Genomic DNA, 26728 nt, shown 5'->3' with positions numbered 1-26728 from the left:
TTCCGATTCTGTGTCTCCCTCTCTCTCTGCCCCTCCCCCGTTCATGCTTTGTCTCTCTCTGTCCCAAAAATAAATAAACGTTGAAAAAAAAAATTAAAAAAAAAAAAAAAACTGAGAACAAACTGAGGGTTGATGGGGGGTGGGAGGGAGAGGAGGGTGGGTGATGGGCATTGAGGAGGGAACCTGTTGGGATGAGCAATGGATGTTGTATGGAAACCAACTTGACATTAAATTTCATATTTAAAAAAATAAATTAAAAAAAATAAATGTTGATGTTACCCAAAGCAATCTATGCATTCAATGCAATCCTTATCAAAATAACATCAGCATTCTTTGCAGAGCTAGAACAAACAATCCTAAAATTTGTATGGAATCACAAAAGAATAGCCAAATAGCCAAAGGAATGTTGAAAAAGAAAACCAAAGAAGGAAGCATCACAATTCTGGACCTTAACCTGTATTACAAAGCTGTCATCATCAAGACAGTATGGTATTGGGACAAAAACAAACACAGATCTGTGGAACAGAATAGAACCCAGAAATGGACGCACAAATATATGGCCGACTAATCTTCAATAAAGCAGGGAAGAATGTCCAATGGAAAAAAGACAGTCTCTTTAGCAAGTGGTGCTAGGAGAACTGTACAGTGATATGCAGAAGAATGAAACTGGACCGCTTTCTTACACCACACACAAAAATAAATTTAAAGGGATGAAAGACCTAAATGTGAGACAGGAAACCATCAATATCCTGCAGGAGAAGACAGGCAGCAACCACTTTGACGCTGACCACAGCAACTTCTTACTTGACATGTCTCTGGAGGCAAGGGAAATAAAAGCAAAAATGAACCATTGAGACCTCATCAAAATAGAAAGCTTCTGCACAGCGAAGGAAACAATGAACAAAACTAAAAGGCAACTGACAGAATGGGAGACAATATTTGCAAATGACATACCAGACAAAGGGTTAGTATCCAAAATCTACAAAGAACTTATCAAACTTAACACCCAAAAAACAAATAATTTAGTGAAGCAATGGGCAAAATACATGAATAGGCATTTCTCCAAAGAAGACATCCAGATGGCTAACAGACATGAAAAAAATGTTCAACATCACTCATCATCACTCATCATCAGGGAAATACAAATCAAAACCATGATGATGAGATACTACCTCACCTGTCAGAATGGCTAAAATTAACAACTCAGGCAACAAGAGATGTTGGCAAGGATGTGGAGAAAGGGGAATGCTTATGCACTGCTGGTGGGAGTGAAAACTGGTATAGCCACTCTAGAAAAATGAATGGAGGTTCCTCAAAAAATTAAAAATTGAACTACCCTATGGCCCAGCAATTACACTACTATGTATTTATCCAAAGGATACAAAAATGCTGATCCACAGGGAACATGCACCCCAATGTTTACAGCAGCACCATAGACAATAGCCAAAGTATGGAAAGAGTTCAAATGTCCACGGACTGATGAATGGATAAAGAAGATGTGGTATATATATTCAATGGAATATTACTTGGCTACCAAAAGAATGAAATCAAGCCATTTGCAACAACTTGGATGGAACTAGAGTGTGTTATGCTAAGTGAAATAAGTCAGTCAGAGAAAGACAATTATCATATGATTTCACTCATATGTGGAATTTAAGATAGAAAACAAGGGCACCTGGGTGGCTCAGTCATTTGAGCGTCTGACTTCGGTTCAGGTCATGATCTCACAGTACATGAGTTCAAGCCCCACGTCAGGCTTGCTGCTGTCAGCCTGTCAGTGCAGAGCCCACTTCAGATCCTCTGCCCCCCTCTCCACCTCTCCCCCACTTGTATTCTCCCCAAAATAAATAAATATAAAAAATAAATAAGACACAAAAAAGATAAACATAAGGGAAGGGAAGCAAAAATAATATAAAAACAGAGAGGGAGGCAAACCATAAAAGACTCTTAAATATGGAGAACAAACTGAGGGTTGCTGGCAGTGTGTTGGGTGGGGGTAAGAGCTAAGGGGGTGAGGGGCATTAAGGAGGACACTGGTTGGGATGAGCACTGGGTGTTATATGTAAATGAGGAATCACTAAGTTCTATTCCTGAAAAAATATTTTTTTTAATTTAAAACAAAGAAATCAATGTGAAAATGGATGTGGCGGTTAGAATGATACCTAAAAGCCAAGAAATACCAAAAATAGCTACCAGCCTCCAGAAACTGAAAGAGCAAGGAATAACACTTCTCTAGAAGGTTAGGAGGGACTATGACCCTGCAGATGTCTTGAGTTTGGATTTCTTAACTCTGGAACTTTGAGAGAATAAATTTCTGTTATTTTAAGCTAAAACATAAAAAATAAAAAAATAAAGGTTTTAAAATTAAAAAAAAAAAAAGAACTTGCCAAACTCAACACAAAACAAACAATCCAGTGAAGAAATGGGCAGAAGATATGAACAGACACTTTTCCAAAGAAGACATCCAGATGAATAACAGACACATGAAAAGATTCTCAACATCACTTATCATCAGGGAAATTACAAATCAAAACCACAATGAGATATCACCTCACAGCTAGCAGAGTGGCTAAAATTAACAACACAAGAAACAAGAGGTGTTGTAGAGGATGCAGAGAAAGAGGAATCCTCTTGCACTGTTGGTGAGAATGCAAACTGGTGCAGCCACTTTGGAAAACAGTATAGAGGTTCCTCAAAAAAATTAAAAATAGAACTACCCTACAACCTAGCAATTGCATTGCAAGGAATTTATCCAAAGGATACAAAAATGCTGATTCAAAGGGGCACATACACCCCCAATGTTTATAGCAGTGCTATCAACAATAGCCAAACTATGGAAAGAACCCAAATGTCCATCAACTAATGAATGGATAAAGCAGATGTGGTACACATACACAATGAAATACTACTTGGCAATGAAAAAGAATAAAATATTGCCATTTTCAACAACGTGAATGAAACTGGAGGGCATTATGCTGAACAAAATAAGTCAGTCAGAGAAAGATACCATATGATTTCACTCAAACGTGGAATGTGAGAAACTCAACAGAAGAACATAGGGGAAGGGAAGAAAAAATAAGAAAAAAACAGAGAGAGACACAAACCATAAAAGAGTCTTAAATACAGAGAACAAACTGAGGGTTTCTAGAAGGGTGTGGGTGGGTGGGAGGGTGCGTTTAATGGGTGATGGGCATTAAGAAGGGCACTTTTCAGGATGAGCACTGGGTGTCATACATAACAGATGAGTAATTGGGTTCTACTCCTGAAGCAAAGACTACACTGTATGTTAACTAACTTGAATATAAACTTTAAAAATCCATCAATTAGAGTTTACACACTAACCATTCTAAAAATGAACCAACAAAAAATGAAATAAGAAAACAATTCCATTTATAATAGCATCAAAAACTCAAAATACTAAGGAATAAATGTAACAAAATCAGTATAAAATGCATACTCTGAAAACTACAAAACATTGTTGAAAGGGACTAAAGAACTAAGTAAATGGGGGGAAAATCCCACGTTCATGGATCAGAAGACTTTATATAGTTAAGATGGTGATGGCAATACTGCCTAAATTGATCTACAAATTGATCCCTATCAAAAGTAAGCTGGCTTCCTTGCAGAAATTGATAAACTGATCCTAAAAGTCACATGGGAATGCAAGTCACACAGAACAGCCAACACAATCTTGAAAAAAAGAACAAAGTTGGAGCACTAATAGTTCCTGATTTTAAAACTTGCCACAAAATTACAATAATGAAAACAATGTGGTACTGGGATAAGGATAGACATATAAATCAATGGAATAGAATCAAAATCCAGGAATGAACTCCCACATTTATTGATCAATTGATTTTCAACAATGGTTCCCAAACATTTCAACAGGGAAAGGATAGTTCTTTTCAATAAATGATGCCAGGATAACTGGATATCCACTTGCAAAAGAATAAAGTTGGATCACTACCTCACACCTGCTACAAAAATTAACTCAAAATGTATCAAAATGATGCCAGCAAAATGTCAGAATAGGAATTCCCAGCCCTTATTCCCACACAAAAATAACCATTAACAATGATATATAAGCCAAAATTCATTTTTGAGGATTCCAGAATCCAGTTAAGAAGCTGGAGTACCCCAGGTGAACACAAGGCTGAAAGAGCTGCACTGAAATCAGTAGGAAGGATCATTTTAACTTTGCTCACATCAGCCCCTCACCCATACTGGTACACCTCAGCACCCGGAAAGAATACTCTCACTACTTCACCTTCAAGGGGAAAGAGAAGAGTATAACATGGGTCTCAGGGATGTCTAAAGGACTAGTTTCTGTATTGCCTCAATCAGAGAACTGATGGAACTGGCATTGTTTGGATGCCTGGGGGCTATAGAGAACAAAAATAGCAAGGGGTCAGCTTGCTCCTTCAGGAAGAAGGGAGAGAAGTGAGGGTGTGTCTAGCCTTTTGGGTTTTCGGAAAGCTATCTAAGGAATTGGTATCTGTCTACCAGACTAGGGGTGCTGACAGGAAACCAGCACACTTGGATGCCTACTGGCCACTGAGAACAGAAGAGCTTACTGCTGTAGAACCAGAAAACTGAAATGCTGCCGACAGACACTAGAGGGAGCAACAAAGATAATTTAAATAACCCAGTCAAAAGGAGCAACAACAACAAAAAATAGAGAAAGGTATGAAGAAAACCTTTGGGACATATGGAATTTATGGGACACCTTTAAAAAGAAACAATCCACTAAAAAAATAAAAATAGGGGCGCCTGGGTGGCGCAGTCGGTTAAGCGTCCGACTTCAGCCAGGTCACGATCTCGCGGTCCGGGAGTTCGAGCCCCGCGTCAGGCTCTGGGCTGATGGCTCGGAGCCTGGAGCCTGTTTCCGATTCTGTGTCTCCCTCTCTCTCTGCCCCTCCCCCGTTCATGCTCTGTCTCTCTCTGTCCCAAAAATAAATAAACGTTGAAAAAAATAAATAAATAAAAAGAAAAAGAAAAAGAAAAAAAAAGAAAAAGAAACAATCATTGGAGTCACAGAAGGAGAAGAGGGAAAAGGGTAGAAAGCTTATTTAAAGAAATAATGACAGAGAACTTCTCAAATATGAGGAAAGATTTGGACATCCAGGTTCATGAAGCTAGTAGGTCACCCCAAAATTTCAATCCGAAACACTCTTCCCTAAGATGAATTATAATAAAACTGTACAAAACAAAGATAGAATTTTAAAAACACAAGAAAAAAAAATTTCTCTCATACAAGCAAACCCCCATTAGGCTATTAACAGATTTCTCAGCAGAAACACCACAGGCCAGGAAAGAATGGGTGATATATTCAATGTGCTGAAATAAAAATAAGCCACCAACCAAGGATATGTTATGCAGTAAAGTTATCCTTCGAAATGAGACAAGATAAAGACTTTCCCCAATTAAAAAAAAAAAAGGCTCAGGGAGTTCATCACCATTAGACCTGCCTTATGAGAAACAATGAACGGAGTTCTTCCAGCTGAAATGAAAGGGTGATGACTAGTAACATGAAAACATATGAAAATATACCACAGTCTGGTAAAGTAAGTATAGAGTCAGATTCAGAATACTCTAATATTGTAATATGGTGGTGCCATAACTACTTTAAGAGTCAAAGAACAGATATATTAAAACTAGTGATAGTTATAATTATTTGTTAATGGATACACCCTTTGAAAAGATGTAAATTGTGGGGCACCTGAATGACTCAGTCAGTTAAGCATCTGACTCTTAATTTAGGCTCAGGTCATGATCTCATGGTCTTGAGATCAAGCCCCACATTGAGCTCCATTCTAAGCATGGAGCCTGCTTGAGATTCTCCCCCCACCCCCGTCCCCCACCCTGTGCTCATGTTCTCTAAAATAAATAAATAGATAAATAAATAAATAAATAAATAAACAAACAAACAAATAAATAAGTGAAGAGAAGGAAAAATATATTCTGTGCAAATGGAAACCAAAAGAGAGAAGAGGAGTAGCTATACTTATATCAGATAAAACCAACTTTAAGTAAAAAACCGTAACAGGAGACAAAGGTCATTATATCGTGATAAAAGTCAACAAAAGAATATAACAATTGTTATATATCTACCCAACATCACAGCACATAAATATATAAAGCAAATACTAACTTATCTGAAGGAAGTAATAGATGACATTACAGTAATAGCAGAGAACTTCAGTACACCCACTTTCATCAATGGAGTGATAATCCAGACAGAAAATCAGTATGAAAACACTGAACTAGACCAAATGGACTTAATAGACATGTACAGAACATACCCACCAACTTCAACAGAATACACAGTCCTCTCAAGAGCACATGGAACATTCTCCAGAATAGATCATGTATTAGGTCACAAAGTAAGTCTCAGCAAATTTTAAAAGACTAAAATCATACAGAGTATCTTTTCTGACCATAATCATATGAGACTAGAAGTAGATAACCAGAGGAAAAGGGGAAAATTCACAAATACTTGGAAATTTAACAACACACTCCTTAAAAACAGTGGGTCAAAGATGAAACAAAAGGGAAATAAAAGATATTTTGAAAGAAGTGAAAATGGAAACACAACATAGTAAAACTTAGGGGATGCAGCAAAAGCAGTGCTAAGAGGTAAGTTTACAGCAATAAATAACTACATTGAGAAAAATGATCTCAAGGGGCGCCTGAGTGGCTCAGTTGGTTGGGCGTCCGACTTCAGCTCAGGTCAGGATCTCACAGTTTGTGAGTTCGAACCCTGCATCGGGCTCTGCGCTGACAGCTTGGACCCTGAAGCCTGCTTCGGATTCTACGTCTCCCTCTCTCTCTCCCTGCCCCTCCCCTACTCATGCTCTGCGTCTCTCTCTCTCTTAAAAAAAAAAATAAACATTAAAAAAAAAAAAGAAAAATGATCTCACTATGGGAATGCAAGCTGGTGCAGCCACTCTGGAAAACAGTATAGAGGTTCCTCAAAAAACTAAAAATAGATCTACCCTACAACCCAGCAATTGCACTACTAGGCATTTATCCACGGGATACAGGCATGCTGTTTTGAAGGGACACATGCACCCCATGTTTATTTTTTTTTTTAATTTTTTTTTCAACGTTTATTTATTTTTGGGACAGAGAGAGGCAGAGCATGAACTGGGGAGGGTCAGAGAGAGAGGGAGACACAGAATCGGAAACAGGCTCCAGGCTCTGAGCCATCAGCCCAGAGCCTGACGCGGGGCTCGAACTCCCGGATCGCGAGATCGTGACCTGGCTGAAGTCGGACGCTTAACTGACTGCGCCACCCAGGCGCCCCGCACCCCCATGTTTATAGCAGCACTATCAGCAATAGCCGAAGTATGGAAAGAGCCCAAATGTCCATCAATGTATGAATGGATAAAGAAAATGTGATACACACACACACACACACACACACACACACACACACACAATGGAGTATTACTCGGCAATCAAAAAGAATGAAATCTTGCCATTTGCAACTATGTGGATAGAAGTGGAGAGTATTATGCTAAGTGAAATTAGTCAGTCAGAGAAAGACGAAAATCCTTTGACTTCACTCATATGAGAACTTTAAGAGACAAAACAGATGAACATAAGGGAAACAAAAATAATATAAAAACAGGGATGGGGACAAGACAGAAGAAACTCATAAATTTGGAGAACAAACTGAGGGTTATGGAGGGGTAGTGGGAGGGGGATGGGTTAAATGGGTAAGGGGCACTAAGGAATCTACTCCTGAAATCATTGTTGCACTATATGCTAACTAATTTGGATGTAAATTTTAAAAAATAAATAAAAAAGAAAAAAAAAGAAAAATGATCTCACTGGTGTGGAACCTTAAAAAAACCCAAACTCTACAGAGAATGGATTGGTGTTTGCCATTTGCAGGGGGTGGGAGTGGGCAAAATGACTGAAGGTGAGCAAGAGGTACAAACTTCTGGTTATAAAATAAGTAAGTTCTGGGGACATAATGTACAGTACAGTGACTATACTTAATAATACTAAATTGTATATTTGAAAGTTGCTAGGGATGCCTGGGTGGCTCAGTCAGTTAAGCCTACAACTCTTGATTTTATCTCAGGTCATGATCTGAGTTTGTGAGTTTGAGCCCCAAGTCAGGCTCTGCACTGACAGCATGGAGCTGGCTTGGAATTCTCTCTCTCATTCTCTCTCTCTTTCTCTCTCTCTCTCTCTCTCCTCCCCTGCTCTCACTCTCTCTCAAAATAAATAAATATTAAAAACAAAGTTGCTAAAAGAGTACATAGGAAAAGTTCTAATTACAAGAAAAAAAGTTGCAACTATGTATGGTGATGGGTGTTAACTAGACTTATTGTGGTGATCATTTTCCAATATATACAAATGTCAAACCATTGGGGTGCCTGGGTGGCGCAGTCGGTTAAGCGTCCGACTTCAGCCAGGTCACGATCTCGCGGTCCGTGAGTTCGAGCCCCGCGTCGGGCTCTGGGCTGATGGCTCAGAGCCTGGAGCCTGTTTCCGATTCTGTGTCTCCCTCTCTCTCTGCCCCACCCCCGTTCATGCTCTGTCTCTCTCTGTCCCAAAAATAAATAAACGTTGAAAAAAAAAAATTTAAAAAAAAAAAAAATGTCAAACCATTATATGTCTATCTGAAACGAGTATAATGTTATATGTCAATTATACTTCAATTTTTCAAATTAACTTAAATTAGAAATAAATGTTTATTAAATTAATTTAATGAATGGATGTTCCATATAAAAATTAAGATCTTCCTAAATAAACATGGAGACTGTAAAATCCATAAAAGAAAAATAGATGTATTTTAGGTCAGAAATGTAAAAAACACCTTTATATGGCAAAATATACATAACTACATCAACATAAGTTGTATAGGAGAAAAAATATTTGTGATATAGGTAGAAGATAAAAGTTAATATCTATATTTTAAAAAGAACTTTCTCAAACTGAAAACATTTTTTTTCAAATAAAAATGGGAAAAGAATTTAATTGATAAATCAAAGAAAACCAAACATAAATGACAGTATGCTGAAATTCACTGGTAGTATGTAGGAATTAAAGTAAAAATGAGATATCACACTGGCAGAATGTAAGACTGCTTTTGCTTTTAGAGATAAAAGAGGTTGCTCATTACTTGGTGGAAATTAAAAGTACTACAAAATTCTTGAAAAGTAATCTAGCAAAACATTTGAAAATTAAAATTATTAATACCCTTTGATGTGTCAATTCCACATCTGAAAATGAATTTCACAGAAATGAAACCACCAATATTTTAGAAATATATAAATGAGGGGTGCTTGGGTGACTCAGTAGGTTAAGCGTCAGGCTCTTGATTTAGGCTCCAGTCATGATCTCAAGATTGGCAAGATTGAGCCCAGCATCTGGCTCCAGACAGCACAGAGCCTGCTTGGAATTCTCTCCCTCCCTCTCTCTCTGCCCCTCCCTGGCTCGTGCCCTCTCTCTCTCTCTCTCTCAAAATAAACAAATAAATGTAGGAGCGCCTGGGTGGCTCAGTCGGTTAAGCATCAACTTTGGCTCAGGTCATGATCTCATGGCTTGTAAGTTCGAGCCCCGTGTTGGGCTCTGTGATGACAGCTCAGAGCCTGGAGCCTACTTCCGATTCTGTGTCTCCCTCTCTCCCTGTCCCTCCCCTGGTTATGCTCTGTCTCTCAAACCTAAATAAATGTTTTAAAAAATTAAAAATAAAAATAAATAAATGTAAAGTTTTTAATAAATAAGAAACATGTAAGTAATAGTACACCATGGTTTAGGAGGGCTAATGAATACTTGAAACAAAATACTCATCAACAGGTGAATAACTGAATATATCAATGATTCACCCTGTATTATGGGGTACTACATGGCTATTAAAAATATCATGGGGCAACTGGGTGGCTCAGTTGTTTAAAGCATCCAATTGTGAGTTCACACAGCATGTTGTGCTCCCCATTAGGTGTAGAGCCTACTTTAAACCTATTTTTACATTTATTTATTTTTAATAGAGAGAGACAGAGCACAAGTGGGGGAGGGGCAGAGAGAGAAGGAGACACAGAATCCAAAGCAGGATCCAGGCTCTGAGCAGGGCTCAAACTCACAAACCGTGAGATTATGACCTGAGCCAAAGTCAGACGCTTAACCGACTGAGCCACGTAGGCACCCCCGTGGAGCTTACTTTAAAAAATAAGAAAAACAAAAACAAAAAAGAAACTGGATACTTGTCTGACAACATACAAAAGTATTAGATATGTGGGGATTTCCAAAGGTATTGGTGATTGAGGAAATGTAAAATGCATTATCTATCCTAATAAGCTAAAATAAACACTAACAAAAAGCCACCAGATGTTTGCACGTGTGTAGCAATCCAATGACTGCAAATAAATATGTGAAAGGAAAATTACAAGCCTGCTTGTATTGGATACCTGACAGGAATGGTGATGTGACTAGAAGAAAATGAGGAGGGACCAAGCCAAAAAGACTTAAAAAAAAAATTTTTTTTTTTTTGTTTATTTTTGAGACAGAGACAGAATGCGAGTGGGTTAGGGACCGAGAGAGAGGGAGACATAGAATCCAAAGCAGGCTCCAGGCTCTGAGCTGTCAGCACAGAGCCCGCTGGGCGGGGGGCTCAAACTCACAAACTTTGAGATCATGACCTGAGCCAAAGTTGCACGCCCAACCAACTAAGCCACCCAGGCGCCCCTTTAAAAAATTTTTTTAATGTTTATTTATTTTTGAGAGACAGAATGCGATCAGGGGAGGGACAGAGAGAGGGGGAGACACAGAATCCGAAGCAGGCTCCAGGGTCTAAGCTGTCAGCATAGAGCCCAACACGGGCCTCCAACCCACGAACTGTGAGATCGTGACCAAAGCCAAAGTCGGACACTTAACCCACTGAGCCACCCAGGAGCCCCTGGGGAAAAAATTTTTTTAAAGAAACAAAAATGCACCTTTAAAGGGCATTTATGTAAAAGGTTATGTCCTCTTTAAAATAAAACACGTAAAATGGCATATGTATAAATTTTATAAAAACATTTAAAGTTTTAAAATTCTGGTTAGCCACATTAAAACAAACCTCTTCTAAATGCTTAAGTACTCACAAGGTGTGGTTTCTTATAAATGCTCACACAGAAAATAAATGATAATACGGGTGCCTGGATGGCTCAGTCATGTAAGTGGTCTACTTCAGCTCAGGTCGTGAGTTGTTTTTTTTTTTTTTTTTTTTTTTTTTAATTTTTTTTTTCAACGTTTTTTATTTTTGGGACAGAGAGAGACAGAGCATGAACGGGGGAGGGGCAGAGAGAGAGGGAGACACAGAATCGGAAACAGGCTCCAGGCTCTGAGCCATCAGCCCAGAGCCTGAGGCGGGGCTCGAACTCACGGACCGCGAGATCGTGACCTGGCTGAAGTCGGACGCTTAACCGACTGCGCCACCCAGGCGCCCCAGGTCGTGAGTTTGAGCCCCGAATCAGGCTCTGCGATCTCAGCACCACTTCCGATCCTGTCTCCCTCTCTCTCCGCCACTCCCTCTCTTTCTGCCTCTCCCTCGCTCACACTCTCTCTCTCAAAAATAAATAAACATTAAAAAAGGAAACAAATAATTATAAACCTTGTGTAATACAAAAAACCGCCACAAATGATTACTGTTATGGTCAGTTTATTATGACTTTTTACTAAAAACTTACCTGAAAAATAATTCGACCCACTATGTCAATAATACTCATTAAATTCCATAACCACGAGCAAAATTAAAGAATAATCTTACAATTGAGAATGAATCTTAAACGATAAAAGTGTGAATAAGGCTAAAATAGTAAGACAGTTTTAAATACGAACTCACCTCTTTGAAACGTTCTGAATCAGCTTCTCCTTCACCTGTTCCCTCTGTAGAACTCAGACACGGAGGAATGCTGGGGCTAAAGGCCATGAGGTCGGTCTTGGGCGGACCCTCCCCAGAGCACACCCTCTGCCGCCTCTGCTGCGAGTACGACCAGCTCCCCACCGCGCTGGAACACACCAGCGTGGGCTTCCCCGGCCCGCACGCGCCCTCGCTGGGCGGCGCCGAGCACCGCAGCGCCACGTACAGCAGCAGCGTGAGCACCAGCAGGCTGGACACCGCGCAGATGGCGATGATCAGGTACACGTTGACATCCACCAGCGCCGTCTCCGCGCCAGCGGCGCCCGCCAACACCCGCGACGAGGCCTTGGGCGCCTGGCCGCTCTCCACCAGCGACAGCAGCACGGTGGCCGTGGCCGTCAGCGCCGGCTCGCCGTGGTCCCTCACCAGCACCAGCAGGCGCTGGCGCGGCGAGTCCGCCTCGTCCAGGCTGCGCGTCGTGCTGATCTCGCCCGTGTACAGCGCCACGCGGAACGGGCTGCGCGCGCCACCCGCCGCCGGCTGCAGCTCGTACGACAGCCACGCGTTGTAGCCCGAGTCCGCGTCCACCGCGCGCACCTTCGCCACCACGTGGCCCGCGCCCACCGACCGCCACACCAGCTCGCTCACGGCGCCGCCCGCGCCGCCCGCCCCGGGCAGCGGCAGCAGCGCGGGCGCGTTGTCGTTCTCGTCCAGCACGAACACCTGCAGCGTCACGTTGCTGCCCAGCGGAGGCACGCCCGCGTCGCGCGCGCTCACTTGGACCTGCAGCAGCTCCAGCTCCTCGTGGTCCAGCGGCTGCAGCGCGTACACCTTGCCGCTCTCCGCGTGCACCGACACGTAGCTCGACAGCGCACGCTCGCCCACCCGCCGCTCCACCAGCGAGTAGGACACCAGCGCGTTCTCCTGCGCGTCCGCGTCCCGCGCGGACACCGTGAAGATGTGGCAGCCGGGAGGGTTGTTCTCCTTCACGAACACCGTGTACTCGGCCTGCGCGAATGTCGGCGCGTTGTCGTTCACGTCGGCCACTTCCACGGACACGCTGGCCGTGGCCGACAGCGAAGGCGAGCCTCCGTCCCGTGCTGTCACTACTAGAGCATAGTCCGACACGCTCTCGCGGTCCAGGGCGCTGTCCAGCACCAGCGAATAGTAATTCTTGAAGGTGGACACCAGCTTGAAGGGGACATGGGGTGTTAGTGAGCAGGTCACCTGCCCGTTGGCGCCAGAGTCACGGTCGGACACGCTGATCAAGGCGATGACAGTGCCCACCTGAACATCCTCTCGTACCGGGAGTGACAGAGAAGTGATGGTAATATGTGGGATATTATCGTTTATATCTAGTACTTCCACCAAAATGGTACAATGACCTGCCATTGGAATATTCCCCTTGTCTATTGCCTCCACCGATATTTCGTACAATTTCTTTTCTTCGAAATCTAGTTTACCCTTTGTTCTAATTTCTCCACTGTTAGGATTTATGATAAATGCATTCAGCACTGCAGGAGATACAGGCCTTCTAAATGAGTAGCTTATGTCTCCATTCGCACCATCATCAAGATCTGTGGCATTTAGCTTGATCACTAATGTACCATTAAATGCGTTCTCTAATACCGTCACTTTATAAATGAATTGGTCAAATTCTGGGGCATTGTCATTCACATCCAGAATTTCGATCAGCAGCTGAACTGTGCCGGTCATCTCCGGTTTACCCCCATCATTGGCTGTCAATAATAAACTATGCTCCTGAATTTGCTCTCTGTCCAATGATTTTCTCAACACAAGTGACAACGAAGACGTTTGTTCACGATTGTTTTGTGTGTCCAAAGCGAAATAGTCGTTGGGATCGATTCGGTAGGTCAAGGCTGAGTTTACTCCAATATCTGCATCGGATGCGCCATCTAGTGGAAACCGAGTTTCTGGGGGTCTAGATTCCGCAATGATTATTCTTTTCTTACTTTCAGGGAACACAGGCGGGTTGTCGTTAATATCTTTAACCTCCACCTCCACATGGAAAACCTGCAGCGGCCTGTCCACGATCACCTCCAGGTGGATGCTGCACTCCGCGTTCCGCCCGCACAACGCCTCCCGGTCGATCCGAGAATTCACAAACAAAATTCCATTCTGCAGATTTACCTCCAGTAGGTCCCCGCGGCCTTTGGACACCACCCGGAATTGGCGTCGCACCAGCTCTGCCAGCTCCAGCCCCAGGTCCTGTGCTATACGGCCCACGAAAGTGCCGTGTTTGGCCTCTTCCAGGACCGAGTAGTGGATCTGGCCGCTCCCAGCCTCCCAGGCTGTGAGCAGCAGAAGCGACTGGAGAAAACTCAGGGCTCCGGGGCCTCCTCGCCAGGAAAACAGCATGGTACACTCAAAAGGATTCAAAGATAGCTTAATGTATATGTAATACCTTACCGCAAACTGATTCTCACGGCCTTCTATTGGGGAAGGATTCACTAGAGGTTTCCCACTATCTGCCAAATTTTCTGCAGGACGGAAGAAGCGGAGGCACGTTCTTCAGGCAAACGTTCTCAGTGAAGAGCGACACCAAGCGCATGAATTTGTAACTGTAAACATGATTCAGTATTCCTATTTTCCGTTGATTTAGGGTTGTTGTTTTGTTTTTTTTTTTTTTTTTTTTTGCATTTCGTGAGGTTTTTCACTGCAAATACCCAACTGAAGATTAAATGTCTTTCTTTCCAGAGACAGTAAATCACTACATTCTTCTTTTTATTGGATGCTAGTTGAAAATTTGTCGATGAATTCCATTTTTCCAGAAATAAATTTTTGCAGAAACTTTCACGCAGAATTTTGAAAGAGGAATTTTTGGCATTTACTTTTGGAAATCAGTTTCCAGTTCTGCCTAGTTTTGGGGGTTTTGTTTGGGAATATCTTTTTCCTATAATATTTATTTATAACTGCTCACACAACAGCCATTGACTCAAAATGGAAACACAATCAATTATAAGAAGAAAACAAATGATTGTGAAAAATATTAATAAGTGATGTACCAGATTTTAAATAAATATACTGTATTTGTAACTTCCCCCAAATATGACGGTGAAATGTAGATACAATATTTGTATTTAAAGGAAGTGTCCTGTCAATGTGTGTATGAGTTTGTATGGGAGCACACTTGTGCATAAACACAATAATTTAGACTATTAAAATATAACAATGCTTTAAATTTCTCTTTGTATAAAACATGCCAAGAAGTAGCATCCTATCTATTTGATGGAATTTAGATTGCTACAAATAAGCTAAACTTCCCTCTTCTCTTGCACACCATCACTGGAAAAAAACTTACTATCATTTAAATTGACTGATATTCCAAAAATCAACAGGTAGATGCTAACACATCTTTAGCAAGGAAGAAAGGAAGAAAATTTTACATTTACCTACTGCTACAACTATCTTTACCAAGCCAAAAAGTTCCAGGTGAAATAGGGCTATGAAAGATGCAGTACCGGGGCTCCTGAGTGGCTCAGTCAGTTAGAAATCAAACTTCAGATCACATCATGATCTCACGGTTCACCACTTCAAGCCCTACGTCTGGCTCTGTGCTGACAGCTTGGAGTGTGAAGCCTGCTTCCAATCCTGTCTCCCCCTCTCTCTGCTCTTCCCCCACTTGCGCTGTGACTCTTTCTCACTCTCTCTTAAAAATAAACATTTTAAAATTAAAAAAAAAAAGGATGCAGTACAGCTCCAACAATTATCTTGCCTGTTTTATGCACAAATCTGCAGGAAACAATAGTTGAGTTCATTTTTGTATTTTTGCTCATCTGTGAAAATTTGGGTAGTGTATTTGATATTCTCTTAAACTCGTCCTCCTCTCATGTTCCGTTACTTTTATTAACATAGCTTTACTCTTATAGTGGGAACAGTCCCTCGATTCTTTCTGTTGTTCTTGTTTATCAAGCTCCATCCTGTTTCCCTTTCCTTTCCACCTAACCTTGATTATATGATCAACTATTTATAATACGTCAGACACCCCAAAAGCACTTAACTACTTACATTATTCCTCTAACATTTCCCTTAGCTTCCAATACACAGCCTAACTACTCATTTTCTCTCTTATTGAGCTTCTCCATTTAGGGATGCCCCTTCACCATCATCTCTGTATTCCCTACAAGCTTACTCTCACCTTTACCTTGATTGGGCTCTCAAATGAATTCATAACTCTTTCCTCCTACATACAGAGATTCTTCTAGATTTTCTTCTTTCTCTTCTCAAATTCCCAGCCTCATTCCCACCATTTCATTCTCAGATAATTTACCCAGAGAGATAAGTAATCAAACATAAATTTAATGGCTCTCTTCTTATATCAACATTTTTCTTTATATTCTCTATTTTTTCATTGCCTACTAAGGAAAAGTGGTCCCTACTTTTAAAGCCAATCTTATCCTCTTAAAACATTATCCTTCATACTTTTCATCTTTATCTACATTCTTAATCTGCCTCATCTTCAGTATCTCCTTCTTTACTTGCTTCTTTTCCTCACACTACAAAAATACTCAAGTGTCTTTAAATATGTATACACACACATGTACACATATTATACACACACACATTTAAACTTTCTACTTCTTCGGGGGGAAGTTTGTTCTGTTTATCTCCTCCTCTTCCCCTCAAACTTCTAACATTTACTTGATGTATTGTACTTTGAGTTTTATTTCAGCTGTCTGTTGTATTACCTTGTGATTTTTAGCTTATTATAGTGGGTTGAATGGCAACTCCCCTAAAAGATATGCCCACATCTTAATCCCTGGAACCTGCAAATATTACTTTCTATGGAAAATTATGTGATTAAGCTTAGGGTCCTGAGAGAAGGAGCTTAGCCTGGATTACCTAGGTAGGCCCTAAAGTGCAATCACATGTATCCTTATAAGGCAAACAAACATATAAAGAAGATGATATTCAGAAGAGGAGGCAATGTTTTGACAAAATACAGCAACCATTCTTGATTAAAAAAAAAAAACCTCAATAATGTAGGGATAGATGGAAAATACCTCAAGTTTACAAAGGCCATATATGAAAGACCCACAGCTGATATCATCCTCAATGGGGAAAAACCAACAGCCTTTCCCCTATGGTCAGGAACAAGACAAGGATGTCCACTCTCAACATTACTATTTAACATAGTACTGGAAATCTTAGCTTTAGCAATCAGACAACAAAAAGAAATAAAAGGCATCCGAACTGGCAAGGAAGAAGTCAAATTTTCACTACTTGCGGACGACATGATACTCTTATGTAGAAAACCCGAACAACTCCACCAAAAAATTTCTAGAACTAATATATGAACTTAGCAAAGTCGCAGGATATAAAATCAACATCCAGAAATCTGTTGCATTTCTATACACCAATAACAAAGCAGCAGAAAAAGAAATCAAGGAATTGATCCCATTTGCAACTTCACCAAATATAGTAAGATACCTAGGAAAAAACCTAACTAAAGAGATAAAAAAATCTATACTCTGAAAACTATAGAACACTTATGAAAGAAATTGAAGAGGACACAAAGAAATGGAAAAGCATTCCACGCTCGTGGATTGGAGAAGAAACATTGTTAAAATGTCTATACTACCCAAAGCAATCTACACATTTAATGAAATCCTTGTCAAAATACCACCAGCATTTTTCGAAGAGCTAGAACAAACAATCCTAAAATTTGTATAGAATCACAAAAAACCCCAAATAGCCAAAGCAAACCTTAAAAAAAATCTAGAGGCATCACAATTCTGGATTTCAAGCTGTATTACAAAGATAAGGTACTGTCACAAAAACAGACACATAGACCAATTGAATGGAATAGAAAACCCAGAAATGAACCCACGAATATATAGTCAACTAATCTTCAAAGTAGGAAAGAGTATCCAGTGGAAAAAAGACAGTCTTTTCAATAAACGGTGTTGGGAAAACTAGATGGCAACATGCAGAAGAATGAAACTGGACCGCTTTTTTACACCATACACAAAAATAACTCAAAATGGGTGAAAGACCTAAATATGAGATAGGAAACCATCAAAACACTAGAGGAGAACACAGGCAGAAACCTCTTTGACTTCAATCAGAGCAACTTCTTACCAGGCATGTCGCTGAAGGCAAAGTAAACAAAAGCAAAGATGAACTATTGGGACCTCATCAAAATAAAAAGCTTCTGCACAGCAAAGGAAACAATCAACAAAACTAAAAGGCAACCTACAGAATAAGAGAAGATATTTGTAATGACATATTTGATAAAGAGTTAGTATCCAAAATCTGTAAAGAATTTATTAAACTCAACACCCAAAAAAATAAATAGCCCAGTTAAAAAATGGGTACAAGACATAAATAGACACTTTTCCAAAGAAGGCATACAGATGGCTAACTAATACATGAAAAGATGCTCCACATCACTCATCACCAGGGAAATAAACATCAAAACCACAATGAGATACCACCTCACAGCTGTCAGAATGGCTAAAATTAACAACACAAGAAACAACAGGTGTTGTTGAGGGTGCAGAGCAAAAGGAATCCTCTTGCACTGTTGGTAGGAATGCAAACTAGTGCAGCCACTCTGGAGAACAGTATAGAGGTTCCTCAAGAAACTAAAAATAGAACTACCCTACAATCCAGCAATTGCACTATTAGGATACAAAATACAGATTTGAAGGGGTACATGCAACACAATGTTTATAGCAGCATTATCAACAATAGCTAGGGGCGCCTGGGTGGCGCAGTCGGTTAAGCGTCCGACTTCAGCCAGGTCACGATCTCGCGGTCCGTGAGTTCGAGCCCCGCGTCGGGCTCTGGGCTAATGGCTCAGAGCCTGGAGCCTGTTTCCGATTCTGTGTCTCCCTCTCTCTCTGCCCCTCCCCCGTTCATGCTCTGTCTCTCCCCATCTCAAAAATAAATAAAAAACATTAAAAAAAAAAAACAATAGCCAAACTATGGAGAGAGCCCAAATGTCCAGACTGATGAGTGGACAAGAAGATATAGTATATATGTACAAATATGTAATTCAGCCATCAAAAAGAATGAAATCTTGCCATTTGCAATGATGTGGATAGAGCTAGAATATATTATGCTGAGCAAAATAAGTCAATCAGAGAAAGACAAATACCATATGATTTCTTTCACTCATACGTGGAATTTAAGAAACAAAATGGATGAACATATGGGAAGGAGGGGGAAGAGAAGAGAGGGAAACAAACTACAAGAGAATCTTAATGATAAAGAACAAACTGTGGGTTGATGGAGGGAGGAGGATGGGAGATGGGCTAGGCGGGTTGATGGGTACTAAGGAGAACACTTGTCGTGATGAGCACCGGGTGCTTTATGTAAGTGATGAATCAATGAATTCTATTCCTGAAACCAATATTGCACTGTATGTTAACTACTTAAAATTTAAATTAAAATAAAATAAATACAGGGACGATAAAAAATAATGGTATTACTTAATGGAATTAAAAAACAATCATTATATATACATGTTTATAATATATTATTTTTTATTTTTTACTTTTTGTTTTATTGGAAAGATTATATGCACAAAGTCCAATAAAAATAAAACTTTTTTGTCAAAAAATTATGTGATAGTGGCAATGAACAGGATATTTTACTTTAAACTTTTTTGAATGTTATACAATTATTCTAGCAATGGGTTCAAATTGAAAAACCATTTGAAGAAAAATAGAGACAGAATTATTGAACAAAACTGACAAAAGTATTTATATAGAATACCTATAATTTGACCTATTAATTCACAGACAAAAGATCTGAAAATATAGGCTCCAACTGTTAATGTTTACCAGCATTTGAAGCTTACGTTTTTTATTCTACACAGTTCTTAACATTGTGTATTTCTTTACAAAGAAGTTTTACACCTCAAAAAAATCATTTTAAATGTTTTAAGGATCAAAAAGATAAACATAGGCAAAAAATTTAATCTTCAAATTTTGGAGAATCTTGTGCCCATATTAAAGCCTCAAAATTCAGGAAAAAAATAGTAGCTTTGAAAAGAGTAATGGACATCCCAATAATTACAGACTGGAATCTCTGATTAAAGTCTTAGATGTAGCCTCAACCTCTCCTCTGAATTTCTGATGCTCGGATATAACTCCAGAGGATAAACACATCACTAAGGAATATAAATTTAACCAAGAGTGTAACTAGAAATATGTTTCTATTGTGTCCAAAAGAAATTAAATTGCTATATAATAAGTATAATAAATAATACTTTTACCTTTTTGATATAGATCAGACTTATAAATACTACCTGATTTGACTTGTAATTATGAATCTACATTTATAAGCAATGGATACACTCAGATTTTGAATATATAAAACTATAAATTATTATAATAATAAAAAAGAAGAAAAGTAGGCAATGTGACCAGGGAGACAGAGTGGTGTGGCCAAAAGCCAAGGAATGCCGATAGCCATCAGGAGATATCAGAGATAACACATTTTCCTCTCAAGCTCCAGAGGGTACAGCCCTGCCAAAACTTTAATTTTGGACTTCTGGTTCCCAGAGTGGAGAGAAGTAATTTTTTGTTGTCTTAAGCCAGCCAGTTTTTGGTAATTTGCTACAGCAACCCCAGGAACTAACACACCTATTCACCTAAATTCTTTACTTGGACACACTGATTTCATTTTGTTATGTATATCTTCTGATTTAATTCTTTCATAGGTTGTTCTCTAAGGGAATTACTCCCAAATCTACTTTTATAATCTCCCCTGAGTTCCAGATCAAAATGACATTTCCAATCATAATGGCATGCTCCAAGAACCACAAAAATAATATTTTCTTAAATGTTTCTCTCCATTTGGTAGCTGGACAACCATACACAAACTGTTTCTCCTACTGTACCCTGCATCTCAGTTACTGGCAATCTCATCCTCCTAAGTGACCAAACTAAAAACATTAGTGTCGTCCTCTACTTTTGTCTTTCTTTTATGATTTGTAATGAATCGGTCATTATTAGGTTGCCTCTACTTTGCCAATGCCTCTTGTACATGTTTCTTTCAATCCATTTTGACTGTCATGATTTGTCTCCATTACCTGATATCTAGAGTACAATAAAAAAATTCTTTACTAGTTTTCCTACCTTCAGGATCTCCCCTGCTCCATCCTTCAAGTACACATTCACTAGAGCAAACTCTGCTCATTTATTCATACTTATCTATCCAAAGGGAACACTTTCCAGTTGAAAAGTTATCTATCTTGGGGTGCCTGGGTGGCTCAGTCAGTTAAGCGTCCAACTTCAGCTCAGGTCATGATCTCACGGCTTGTGGGTTTGAACCCTGCATCCGGCTCTGTGCTGACAGCTCAGAGCCTGGAGCCTGCTTCGGATTCTGTGTGTGTCTCTCTCTCTCTGCCCCTCCCCCACTCATGCTCTGTCTCTCTCTCCCAAAAATAAATGAAAACTTAAAAAAAAATTTTTTTAAAGAAAAGTTATCTTTCAAGGAACTCTTTAATAAAGAGTATACCTACACTTCTACAATGGAGGGAACCACCTAGGTGGTGTATTTCAATACCATATATGATTAAAATTATTGATGGAGGGGCGCCTGGGTGGCTCAGTGGGTTGAGCGTCTGACTTCAGCTCAGGTCACGATCTCGCGATCTCGCGGTCCGTGAGTTCGAGCCCTGCGTCGGGCTCTGGGCTGATGGCTCAGAGCCTGGAGCCTGCTTCCGATTCTGTGTCTCCCTCTCTCTCTGCTCCTCCCCCGTTCATGCTCTGTCTATCTCTCTGTCTCAAAAATAAATAAACGTTAAAAAAAATTTTTTTTAATTCTCTTAAAAAAATTATTGATGGAATGATGCTATATTTCATGTTCTAACTAAAGATATGTGAGATAGTAGTAGGCAAAGGCAGGAAAGTTTAAGGCCTTCACTACCAGGCTGAATGACTTAAGTTTTTATTCTCTAGTCAGAGAAGCCTCTGGATATTTTTGCGGTAAAAAAATTACAAGATGTAAAATACACTTTAAAAGATTCAATTGAGGGGTGCCCCGGGACGGCTCGGTAGGCTAAACCGACTCTTGATTTCCACTCAGGTCATGACCCCAGGGTTTGTGAGATACAGTCCCGCTTCGGGTTCTGCGCTGACAGCGTGGAGCTTGCTTAAGATTCTGTCTCTCCTCTCTGCCCCTTCCCTGCTTGGTCTCTCTCTCTCTCTCTCAAAATAAATGAATTTAAAAAGAAAAGATAACACAAAGAAAAAAGAAAAGATTATTTATACGCTAACAAAAAGTTATTACAGAAAACAAATATGCTTAAATAATATCAATGACTTACTTCACTGGAAGAATTTAAACAATCTTCTCCCGACTGTGGAAGGCTGGGGCTGAAGGCCATGAGGTCGGTCTTGGGCGGACCCTCCCCAGAGCACACCCTTTGCCGCCTCTGCTGCGAGTACGACCAGCTCCCCACCGCGCTGGAACACACCAGCGTGGGCTTCCCCGGCCCGCACGCGCCCTCGCTGGGCGGCGCCGAGCACCGCAGCGCCACGTACAGCAGCAGCGTGAGCACCAGCAGGCTGGACACCGCGCAGATGGCGATGATCAGGTACACGTTGACATCCACCAGCGCCGTCTCCGCGCCAGCGGCGCCCGCCAACACCCGCGACGAGGCCTTGGGCGCCTGGCCGCTCTCCACCAGCGACAGCAGCACGGTGGCCGTGGCCGTCAGCGCCGGCTCGCCGTGGTCCCTCACCAGCACCAGCAGGCGCTGGCGCGGCGAGTCCGCCTCGTCCAGGCTGCGCGTCGTGCTGATCTCGCCCGTGTACAGCGCCACGCGGAACGGGCTGCGCGCGCCACCCGCCGCCGGCTGCAGCTCGTACGACAGCCACGCGTTGTAGCCCGAGTCCGCGTCCACCGCGCGCACCTTCGCCACCACGTGGCCCGCGCCCACCGACCGCCACACCAGCTCGCTCACGGCGCCGCCCGCGCCGCCCGCCCCGGGCAGCGGCAGCAGCGCGGGCGCGTTGTCGTTCTCGTCCAGCACGAACACCTGCAGCGTCACGTTGCTGCCCAGCGGGGGCACGCCCGCGTCGCGCGCGCTCACTTGGAACTGCAGCAGCTCCAGCTCCTCGTGGTCCAGCGGCTGCAGCGCGTACACCTTGCCGCTCTCCGCGTGCACCGACACGTAGCTCGACAGCGCACGCTCGCCCACCCGCCGCTCCACCAGCGAGTAGGACACCAGCGCGTTCTCCTGCGCGTCCGCGTCCCGCGCGGACACCGTGAAGATGTGGCAGCCGGGAGGGTTGTTCTCCTTCACGAACACCGTGTACTCGGCCTGCGCGAATGTCGGCGCGTTGTCGTTCACGTCGGCCACTTCCACGGACACGCTGGCCGTGGCCGACAGCGAAGGCGAGCCCCCGTCCCGTGCGGTCACCACTACAGCATAGTCCGACACGCTCTCGCGGTCCAGGGCGCTGTCCAGCACCAGCGAATAGTAATTCTTGAAGGTGGACACCAGCTTGAAGGGGACATGGGGTGTTAGTGAGCAGGTCACCTGCCCGTTGGCGCCAGAGTCACGGTCGGACACGCTGACCAAGGCGATGACAGTGCCCACCTGAACATCCTCTCTCACCGGGGGAGACAACGAAGTAATCATTACCTCAGGGGTATTGTCATTCAGGTCCAGAACTTCCACTAGGACTGTGCAGTGACCTGCCATGGAAGGAATCCCTTTATCAATGGCGTTAACCTGAATTTCATACTCACTATTCTCTTCAAAATCCAATTTCCCATAAATTCTGATTTCACCTGTTTCTGCATTTATTGAAAACATGCATTTCTCACTCACTGGCAAAATCAGTCTGATGGCATAGGAAATTTCTCTATTGACCCCTTCGTCTAGATCTGAAGCATTTAATTGAATCACTCTCGTGCCGTTTGGGACATTTTCAAACAGCACTACTCTATAGCCAGGCTTATCAAACTCCGGAGCGTTGTCATTCACATCCAGGATGCTTATTTTAATCTGAACAGATCCTGTTAGCTCGGGTTTACCGCCATCCTGGGAGGTCAGCAATATATTAAGTTCTGGCGTTTCCTCTCTATCCAATGACTTCCGTAGAACTAGTTCAGGCAATATACTTTTATCGTTTTTTGTTATTAATTTAAGAGTAAAATACTCATTTATACCTAACCTATAGGTCAGAAGAGAGTTTACGCCGATGTCCGCATCGGAAGCGCCCTCTAGAGGAAAATGAGAATCCAGAGGTGCAGATTCAGAGATCAGTACCTTTTGTTCTACTTCTCTGAACACCGGCGGGTTATCATTAATGTCTTTCACCTCCACCTCCACATGGAAAACCTGCAGCGGCCTGTCCACGATCACCTCCAGGTGGATGCTACACTCGGTACTCCTCCCACAGAGCTCCTCTCGGTCGATCCGAGAATTCACAAACAAAATGCCATTCTGCAGATTTACCTCCAGAAGGTCTCGGCGGCCTTTGGACGCCACACGGAAAAAGCGCGGTACGAGCTCCGCTAGTTCCAGTCCCAGGTCTTGCGCGATGCGGCCCACGAAAGTGCCGTGTTTGGCCTCCTCCGGGACCGAGTAGTGGACCTGGCCGCTCCCAGATTTCCCAGCTGCAAGGAGCAGAAGCGCCAGGAGCAATCGCTGGGCTCCTGGGCCTCCTCTCCAGGAAAACACCATTGTAGTTAACGAGATCTCTGAGATGGGACTGTTAGTTTTAAGGGATTGCTCGCCTGGGAACCTTTGTGAGCAGTCTTCCTTTCCGTAGGTATATGTTTGATAAAATTTACCCAGCGTTCCGGTCAATATGGAGTCGATCCTATTCTGCCAGTGGTTGGAAGCTGAACGCGAGACAAAGTTTTCCTTTTCCACCTTCTGAGTGTACAGCGACATCATGTGACTGATTATGTAAGTACAAGAAAGATCCTGAGGTTCTTTTTGGTTTAGCCACTTCCCGGGACACTTTAAGTTTTTTGACTTTTGGATATTTTCATGGATCGTTTGTAAATGACTATTTATTTAATGTATATGATATAAGTAACAAAGCACAATCATTTCCATTATTCTTCAGATTATTAAATATTCTGCTTCAAAGTCTATCATAAAATAGCCATAAAAAGCTACTCTTTGCCTATCATGGAGAACAAAACAAAGAATAATATACATCACCCTCGACTTTACTTTGCTTACAATTCCCACTTGTAGTGCCTTTTCTCCTTCACAAGCACTTAATTGTAGGACTTTAGGGAAAACTCAAGAATCCCTCATTTAGTAAAGAAAAAGAAACTAAGATATGTCTATTAACTGAATATTTCATTCATATAAATTATTTTATTCATACTTCTGGTAAATATGAGAATTCAACATAAATATGAAGCATGTCATTGTTTTGGCTCCTTGATACTCAAATGTGATGACTTTTCATACAACTGCTCTCATTCCCATAACATGTTAAAATGAGGTTTGGGTACAGATCCAGTGAAGTTTTATTCTAGCAGGAGGAAAGCATTTTCCTGTAAAATGTTGAATCAAAACCTCCAAATTTCACAACTGTCTAAAGTAGAAGTGGAGGCCTACTATGAAAAGAACTGGTGAGATGTTTTGGAGCCCAGTCTCAATAACTAAAATCAAAAGAATATCAACTTTACAATGAACTTCTGGTTTCCCTTTAAAAAATTTCCCATCAGGCCAGTTAGTAGTCACTCAAAATATGCTTCTCTTCAGAAAGTCAGAATGGTGACTACGATTGCAAGGGAGAAAGAAAGGACTTTTCATAATCTGATTAATTAAATCAAGAGCACCTTTAAGGGAAAACACAACACAGATAAGATCCTACAGCTAGTTGTGAGCAATTAAATACAGAGTGTATAAGCTCATTAAAATTCAAGTCAAAATCTTTAAAGTCAATGATCGGTCACCATTCCTTCTACATATAATAACAAAAGGAACTGAGATAAGAAATATTTATTGAACCAGAAAAAAATAATCAATAATGGTTCTACAAGTATAAGATAACTTAAATCAACTATAAAACTGACTCTTAATTAACCAAAAAAATTTTTTTGATGCTATTGGACTATTTAAATTGTCTAATATCACTACCATGCTTCTTCATTTTCTATCTCTCATTTTCAAAAATAGTCAATGTACAATGATTGCTAAGAAACTTTACTGAAAAAGTAGTGTGTTATGTAGTCCTTACAACCATTAGACATAATTAAATTACTAAAAAGATAGGAACATATAAAATTAGCTTAATATTTAAACAACTAAACTAGAAAATGGTTGAAATTATAATTTTACACCACTGAATGTAATCTTGAAATTAAGAATAAGTATAAAAGACACAAAACTTGTAGAAAATAGTCCATGTAATTTGGAATTATTTAAAAATGTGCATCAACCATTGTACTATAAAAGTAATAATTTACAAAAATTTAACATATACTTAAATCATTCTAATATCTTTGTTTCTTAAATTTAAATGACCTTGAGTCATTCTAAGAACTTCATTTGGAGATGGATAATAATGTGTGCCCTACATTCACATTTATTATATTTACAAAGTTGCATTACAAATGATACAATGGCTTAATCTTTTAAGTCTGAGACATTTTATATTTTATTTTAATTACCTACTATAAAATAAAGAAATTTTAACCTATAATTTTAAAGGGAGAATAGCCACATATGAATTTCATTAAATTCTCAAAGAGATCAGCAATTGTGCCACACTGCATATAGCTAAGGATCACTGAATTAGAGGAATGACCTAGAGGTAAACAACCTGATAGAATCATCAGATGTGATTATACCACATAGAAAGAAAATTTTACAAGCACTAGAGAAAGCATTTAAAGACAGGACATTTAAAATGT

At 41.0% G+C, this 26728-nt stretch overlaps 3 protein-coding genes across 12 annotated transcripts in view; all 3 read right to left on the bottom strand.

Moving 5' to 3' along the window:
• The window catches only part of LOC123604936 (protocadherin alpha-1-like), a 187316-nt gene that overhangs the window by 74135 nt on the left and 86453 nt on the right, over nt 1-26728 (bottom strand).
• The window catches only part of LOC123604792 (protocadherin alpha-C2), a 210845-nt gene that overhangs the window by 107638 nt on the left and 76479 nt on the right, over nt 1-26728 (bottom strand). For 2 of the 10 annotated variants that reach the window (XM_045491023.1, XM_045491025.1), the window contains exon 1: nt 22161-24758. The exons of 6 other annotated variants lie outside the window; for them this stretch is intronic. In XM_045491023.1, coding sequence (XP_045346979.1) covers nt 22161-24746 — 2586 coding nt within the window. In that variant the 5' untranslated portion in view covers nt 24747-24758. Of the gene's footprint in view, nt 1-11839; nt 14364-22160; nt 25202-26728 lie in introns of those variants that run through there. 2 more of the 10 variants (XM_045491048.1, XM_045491029.1) reach the window with 2 other exon arrangements.
• Nucleotides 1-26728, bottom strand: part of LOC123604939 (protocadherin alpha-10-like) — a 137293-nt gene that overhangs the window by 71087 nt on the left and 39478 nt on the right.

This window comes from Leopardus geoffroyi, chromosome A1 (genome assembly GCF_018350155.1).
Source record: "Leopardus geoffroyi isolate Oge1 chromosome A1, O.geoffroyi_Oge1_pat1.0, whole genome shotgun sequence".
NCBI classification, from domain to species: domain Eukaryota; kingdom Metazoa; phylum Chordata; class Mammalia; order Carnivora; family Felidae; genus Leopardus; species Leopardus geoffroyi.
The sequence above is the reverse complement of the archived record's forward strand: the minus strand, read 5'-3'. Positions and strand labels throughout refer to the sequence as shown.